Source organism: Cariama cristata, unplaced genomic scaffold (assembly GCF_000690535.1).
Source record: "Cariama cristata isolate BGI_N322 unplaced genomic scaffold, ASM69053v1 scaffold7059, whole genome shotgun sequence".
Lineage (NCBI taxonomy): Eukaryota > Metazoa > Chordata > Aves > Cariamiformes > Cariamidae > Cariama > Cariama cristata.
In genome coordinates, this window is record NW_009637311.1 from 2111 (window position 1) to 9636 (window position 7526).

General features: G+C 43.3%; 1 protein-coding gene across 1 annotated transcript in view; it reads left to right on the top strand.

The window, feature by feature from the left end:
• Positions 1-2515: 2515 nt before the first annotated feature.
• LOC104167879 (protein ELYS-like) overlaps positions 2516-7526 on the top strand; it is a gene marked incomplete at its 3' end in the record, with an annotated part of 32689 nt that continues 27678 nt past the window's right edge. Inside the window, 4 exon segments of the mRNA XM_009708271.1 lie at positions 2516-2636; positions 3865-4118; positions 6796-6976; positions 7500-7525. Coding sequence (XP_009706573.1) covers positions 2516-2636; positions 3865-4118; positions 6796-6976; positions 7500-7525 — 582 coding nt within the window.

Consider the following 7526-nt stretch of genomic DNA (forward strand, 5'->3'; position numbering starts at 1 on the left):
AAATTTAAAGTTACGTGGATGGTCCAGGTGTTGGAATGTTACTTACTTGATGGTTATTCCTGGTGGTATTGGACTGATGAGCACCTTTGATGTGTCCTGTAGACAGGACTACACTGTGCCAAGGTGTAAGCTTTCCACCTGGGGAAGAGCTCTTTCTGATTTGGTGGGGAGTTTGGGGTGGTGAGTGGTTTTCTTTTTAAACTCAAATCTGCCCAGTGGAGTACCTTAAAATTTGATTTCCATTTTGGCCACACAAAGTTGTGTGCTCTTGACCTGTCCAGGTAGGCAGAGGCAAAGGCAGGGTGACGCGTGGGGAGCAGGCAGTTGATAAATTGTCTTGAATGCTGTTACCTGCCCTACTGGAAGACACTTGTGCGCTCTTAAACCCTCCTGCTATTACCATGCTATATTGTATAAATACTCACGAAGTACTTAGAATGTAGACTCATTTTTCAGACGTCTCCATGCTTATTTACAAAAAAGATTTATTTTTTTTTAATTCACAACAATCATATATGCTCTTTTTGGAATTTTGTGCTATTTTCAAAAAATCCTTAATATATATTGTCGTAGTCAGCTTTCTCCCTTGTAGGCAGATTGACCAAGTGAATATTTGAAAACAGGCTCCTTTGTGTGTGTGAGGGGGTTTTGATTGTTCAGTGTTTTCATGAACGATCTGGATGATGGGGCAGAGCACACCCTCAGCAAGCTGGCTGATGATACAAAACCGTGATGCCTGAGAAAAAAAACCCTGGAGGACCGGCCGATACACCCGTGGGTCATGCAACCATCCAGAGGGACTCTGACAGGCTGGAGAAGCGGGCGGACAGGAACCTCAGGCAGTTCAGCATGGGGAAGTGCAGAGTCCTGCCCCTGGGGAGGAGCAGCCCCAGGCCCCACCAGTACATGCTGGGGGCTGCCCAGCTGGAAAGCAGCTTGGCAGAAAAGGCCCTGGGCGTCCTGGTGGACACCAAGTTGACCGTGAGCAGCAGGGTGCCCTTACGGCAAAGGCGGCTGATGGTACCCTGGGCTGCACGAGGAGAGGCGTTGCCAGCAGGCAGAGGGGGGGGGAATCCTTCCCCTCTACTCAGCACTGGGGAGGCCACAGCTGGAGTGCTGGGTCCAGGTCTGGGCTCCCCAGCCTCACAAGAGAGATGGAAGGACCGGAGAGAGTGTGGTGAAGGGCCACAACGGTGGTTAGAGGGGACTGGAGCCCCTCTTCTGTGAGGAAAGGCTGGGAGAGCTGGGACTGTTGTGCCTGGAGAAGAGAAGGCTCAGGGGGATCTCATCAATGCATATAAGTACCTGAAGGGAGGGTGTAAAGAAGGCGGAGCCAGGCACTTTCCAGTGATGCCCATGACAGGACCAGAGGCGATGGGCACACACTGAAACATTTAAAAGATGCTGTTCACCTGCACAACATATCTGTATCAGTATTTGGCATTATAGGCTGTGCATAAAACATATTTATTAAATCATTACAATTACGCTAAGCCAGAAGGTTGATCAAATTGTGGGGCTTTTTAGTCTCTGGAGCCCCTGGATGCAGGGCAAAAGTTCATCCCGCTGTCAGGCTGAGGTGCTGGCAAGTACCAAAAAGCAAACCCAACAGAAGTACTGCAAGGAAGTTGTCCCACTTGGAACTTGAGCTGTGCTAGCTGTGAGCGCTGGCGGCGTGGTCAGGCTGGCTGCCTCAGCAGCGGCCGGCGATGCTGGCTTTGCCATCAGCAGCATTTTCTTCAAAGTATTGACTTGGTCTTGGTGCAGGACCCTGACTTACCATTCCTGCATTTCACGTGCCCGTTGTTTTCATGTTGGCACGAGATCCTGGAGCGTATTCTCAAATAGGCCGCGGGTAACTTGAAATAGAGTAGATTCCAATGCCCAGGCTGTGGAGCATGATCTTTCTTTGCAGAAGTAACAATTCTTGTAAATTGTCTTTATTTCTGAACATTTCCCTTTAATAACTCTGTGTTGCTCCCAGAGTCTCATCTCTAAAACAAACTGTAACCTCCTGTGCTGTGAGGAAAAGAGGTTATTGGTGCACGCGGGAAGAAACAACGACAAAACTTTATTTGGAGGAGAACATGTGTGGTACAGTTACTGCAGTAGGCACTGTGCGCACATTGAAGTGGCTGGCTGTACTGGTTTGTAGCGCAGGGTGAGGGTTCTGTTTGATGCCTGAGTCGGTCAGTGTGTGTAACGCCCAGGAACAATGTCTAGTATCTTCCTTTTGAAGACTTGTGAAGAAAGCAATGCTACATGAGCAAGATAATTGATTCTGCCTTGTCTTCCAGAAGCTTTTTCAATAACCCAGAGAACTTGCAAACCACGGTTACTTAAAGTCCTTTCTCCCTTTGCTCTGCTATGAGATCAAAAACTGTCCCGAGTGCCATTGTTTGAAGGAAAAGAGGAGATTTTTCACTGCATACTGATGAAACCTCTGTCAATCTCAAAAATATTTATGGCTGACACGGATCTATTCTTGCATTTTTTTCTTTATTTACAGCGAAGGATGAGAGATCTCGCGGCTCAGGTAACGAGCAGTCTGCTGCAGTTCCCAGAGGTGACTGTTCAGGCCCTTGGGGAAGATGAGAGAACCCTCGATTCTGTGCTGTGCGGGAAGTTTTCTGGAGGTGAGCGTTTTCCTGTAAATTTGGTCTTGGTATGAAGTGGTTGTTGCCTGGAGGTTACCTGAAGCAAAGAGTCATAGTATTGGCTGTGTCAGGCTGGTGCTGTTAAGGTGCACCAGGTTTTGAGAGAACAAAAAGGACGTTCTAATGATTAAAAATGCTTCTATTGAGACATTAGTCTAGTTCAGCTTTGAAATTACAGCAACCTGCAGCAAGCTTGTGCTATTAAAATAATTTACTTACACATGCAGAGTCAGTGAGCCCTCCTCCATTTTTAATTAACTAGAAGGCAGTTTTCCAAAACGGAATAGTGTTGTTTTGGGCCGTGTTTGTTTGTACCAGCTCAAGCTCTGTGACCGTTGTAATATCACAGGCAGAAATAGTTCTTCTACAGTATTACAGAGGCAACCCCCCCTGCTTTTTCTTTTCTAGTCTGAACAAAGACAGAAGGAAGAGGGTAACGGTGTTAAGCGCTGCAGCCGTGTTCCCAAAGCATCGAATAGGATGCAGATGAGTAGCCGGTGAGAGCTGCTGAAAGTGGCTAAGCAGATTAGGTTGTTGACTTTCTAGGTGATCTGAAAGTAGAGCTGGGTGTCTATCTGGATGTCTAGGCTTGTGTTAAGACCAGGTAGAATGTAGCTCCCTGACTGTAAGTGCAGTAATTGAGCCAAGACTTCCTCTGAGCTTGAAGCAGTTCAGCGAAACAAAATGTGTTGAATTCTTCCTGTGATCAGCACGGGTAAAAGTTTAAATTTACTGACACAGTGCCCGTCTTAAGGTAATTTCTTGTTCAAGTCCAAATCCCTGCCTGAAGTAGGCATCTGTCAAGTCAAAATAATAAACTAGAAGTGGATTGGTGTAGGTTTGTTATACATGAAGTATGCTTTAAGACTTGTATTCCCCCATGTATTTAGATGATTTCTAGCCAAAGCAAGACGAACGTGGTATAAAGACTATAGATCATTAGATTATAATCTTTATCCCAACCAATCCACATTCTTCAGTGCGGGAATGACAAGTACAAATGCAAAATACTAAGGTGGTTAATTTTAAGATATATTGCTTGAGGATTGCCACAGGTGATTTTTAAGTAATTGACCGGAATTAGGTAAGTCGGCCTTCCTCTGTTGGGTACTTTTCTGGAAGGAAAGGGGCAGTGAGTGTGACTTTTCAGTTCTTTTTGATCTTCTGTTGGAAATTGGCTGTAGCCAGCTCTCTTTTTCTGTTACAGGGAGAAATGGCCTAGCATGGTTGGCGTGTGGTCCTCAACTTGAGGTGGTGAACTCTGGGACAGGAGAGCGGCTCTCTGCGTATCGTTTCAGCGGGGTAAATGAACAGCCTGCCACTGTTCGTGTGGTAAAGGAGTTTTCCTGGCAGAAGAGAACTGGGCTGCTGGTTGGCTTGGAGGAAGCAGAGGGAAGTGTTCTCTGCTTGTACGACCTCGGAATATCAAGAGTGGTTAAAGCAGTTGTTCTTCCAGGAAGGGTATGTACTTTTTAATCGGAGAAATGAAGCTTTTATGTTAGGTGCTGAGTAATCCTGTTTCAGGAAAAGCTTTGGATCGTCTCTCTGTGGGAGGTGTTTTTTCTGTATTGCATTAACATACTGTCACTTGAGCATATCCAGTCAGGAGAGCCTTGATGTGAAATCTTGGGCTTCACAGTACCGCTGTGTTTTGAGTTTACTGCTAGTAAAACAAGTTTTCTGGTTTCGTTGTAGAGCACATAGTTACCTAATTCTCCACATCTACAAAAAGGTATTGAAAACTATCTTTGGCCAGCGTGAAGAAGAACAACCCCTACACACACACACTCACTCTTTAAAGTGTCTGTAACATACGTTTCCTAAGTGGTTAATCTCTGTCAGAAATACTGCCTTTGAAATATCTCAGACTTCCGTAGTTGTGCTGTAAATGACTTAGACACATTCCCAGGAATCTGAGACTAGCAAGCTGGTGGTGGTAGAGCAGAGCAGCTCTTTATGTTGACTTAGGATAGGAAAAAAGAGCCTTTAGTGAGTTAGCCGATGGATTGTTGAAAGGGTGACTTTCAGTCTGCAGCCCTTGAATCTCTGCTTATTGAATACTGTGTTTGTGTAGCTGGGATACACTGCTGTAATGTGACGCATTTTTCCTGTCTCCTATAACCCATAAACTCAAACGATGTAATGTCCCCCAGTCTCATTATATTAGTGGAGACAAGCATCAGCATCAGTTAATAGAACATCAAGATTCACTATATGTTTATCATCTTAAAATCTACAACAAATAAATATTGATTAATTACTCAGCTTTCCATAACGTGATTTGGTTTGACTCGCTAGAACACAGGTGGAGTTTCGGTTGTTTGTAACCCTACAGTGTGATCACCAGTAGTAAGCTTTTGTATTGTGGTGATTTCTGAAGAGAGGAGTTGGGTTGGTGCTCCCCTGTGTTAGTTTGCCTATCACCTGGATAAATCTTAGAGTTTTAGATGGAAAGGCAAGCTGTGTGCTGACGTAGGCACATCATCAGTCAGTAGATTATGTTTGTGAGAAATGACTTGGCTTTGTTAAGTTTTGTTTCTTAAATCTAAGTAAGCTGGGAATAGGAAAAGGAAAGATGAAGAAGGATCGTGTCACATCTCGAACGGGTGTCTACGGAAGTGATTTGAAGTAGAACGTAGTTACAACTCTGTTTTATGATGGAGTTTTTCTGTACCACAAAAAAGTGGTTTGGGAGAAAACAGGAAGGAGCCTTGGTGGGGGAAAAGTTGGCTGTTGTATGATGAAGGTTACAAATTTTGGAATAATGCCAAAGCTTGTCTGAATTTTTTGCTCTTACACCCTAAATGCTCTTGATCACAAGCTGGTTGATCTGTTGCTTTCATTTTGCTTCTGATCTTTTTGCTGTGGGACTAGTTAGATCAGCATAGGCAGCACACAGATATTGCTAGTTGGACTGTTAACGTCCAAGTTGCGAGTGGGAGTAAGGGTGAGCAAAACCAAGTAGCAGGTGAAACTTGCACATGGCCACTGTCCATATGTTTTGAGTTTATTCTGTAACTCATGCTTCCAAATGATACATTACCTAATATGCGTTTTTAGTCTGCCTGAATGTTTCTCTGATTTTCACAGTGATTATTTTTAAGAAATAAAATGCAGATCTATTCTTCACATCACTTTCTGCAGTTTTTGTGGTTTCTCTTTTAAGGCTTTAATGAGCATCTTAATTGCTGGACTATTTTCCCTGTGGGTATATCTTCTTTGGACAAGTAAACTGTTGTACAGGTGAACGCCGACTTAGAGTAACTCTGGTCCAAGGTGTCAAGCCCTTAGTGTATCAACAGAGGGTATTTACAGTGACTGTATGACTGCCGTTTAGTGCAGGAGTAGATGTGTAGTCATCCAGAGAGTAAAGGAAAGAGTTAACAGAACCAAACTCACAAGCTTAGAAAGAATTTGGGCATAATTTTTTTCTTTTTGTGGGAGCATCTCTCATTGCCCTCTGGATACCGATGTGGAATGCAGCAGACAACTAAAAGTGTGAAGGAAATGTTATTTGAATTGGAGTCCAGTAAAAGCAAATCTGAATTAAAAACATTCGTGGTATCCAATTGGTTTATAATGGTTGTATGTTTCCCAACTATGGAATGGTCTTTTCACCAATTTTCCTGGGTTGTACAAGGCAGAAGGGTAGCATTCAGATGCAGTGAGCTGAGAAAAGTTTTCTTTGTTCATTCCCAGAATGAGCGGGCAGTGGTCTAGGAGAATATGAAAAGCCAGTGCATAGCGCAGTGGAAAAATAGGCAGTTTCAACAGCTTCTGTGTGGAAAACTGAAGTGTTAAAACCGGGAAACCTTTGGGGAAGACTGTGTGTAAAAATGGAAAAGATTCCTTTGGAGCCAGTTGTAGAATGAAAAGAATCTTAAAAGAAAAAGAAGTCAGAAGTTAATTCAGTTAAATAACTGTAGGAAATCCAGTAAATGGAAGGCAGTAACAGCTTTTTGTACAGGGCTTTTTTTTTTAGTTTTTCTTTTTCTTGACAGAATTGGAAACAATGCTTTGGTTTTAAGTCTTATGATCCCGTATTTACTTTCTTGTTTCTGATGTGCTAATTCTGACTTCACTTTTGAGTGATGTCTGTTTAGCTTGTCAAACAGCTTGACTTGTGTTTTTCCTGTAGGTAACTGCTATAGAGCCCATCACTAATCAGGGAGGAGCCAGTGTGAGCACTCGGCACCTACATCAGAGCCTGCGATGGCTCTTTGGAGTGGCAGCAGTGGCTACGGATGTTGGCCATCTACTTCTGGTTGACCTTTGTTTGGATGATTTGTCTTGCAGCCAGAATGAAATAGAAGCATCGGGTGAGCTTGCGGTTTTTAATCTTGAATTTAGAAGTAAGAAAACTTATGTCTTTTAAATAAACAGTATGCATCCAGTTTCGAAGATCCTTGTGTGCAGTCATTTATGACTGCTGATTGCATTACAGTATAGATGTTTATGGCTACTGATCTGAGTTTTCAAAAATCATGCATGTGGATGAGTGAAATCTCTAATTTGTACATTCCGATTGCATGCACTGTTTTGACTATTACAACGGTGGCTTTGGGAGTTGCTGTCACTCCTGATGTGCAGAGTCCAAGAAGAATTTGTCTATGATGCTTACGCTTGTACCTGGTTTTGAAATAGGAGTGAGAATACATGTCGATCAGAGAGTTCTTAGGTTCTGTGAATACAGGCAAAATGGAAATAGCAAAAAAAGTGTTGCATAAGTGGGTCTTTTGCCCGGGATGGTGGAATTAGATTATATGTGTTGTCATGTCAGCGTTTAAAATGCAAGCTAAATGGAATAACACAGTTGTTTCTTGCGTGGTTTTGTGTGTGTAGATCTTGAAGTTGTCACTAGAATTCCTG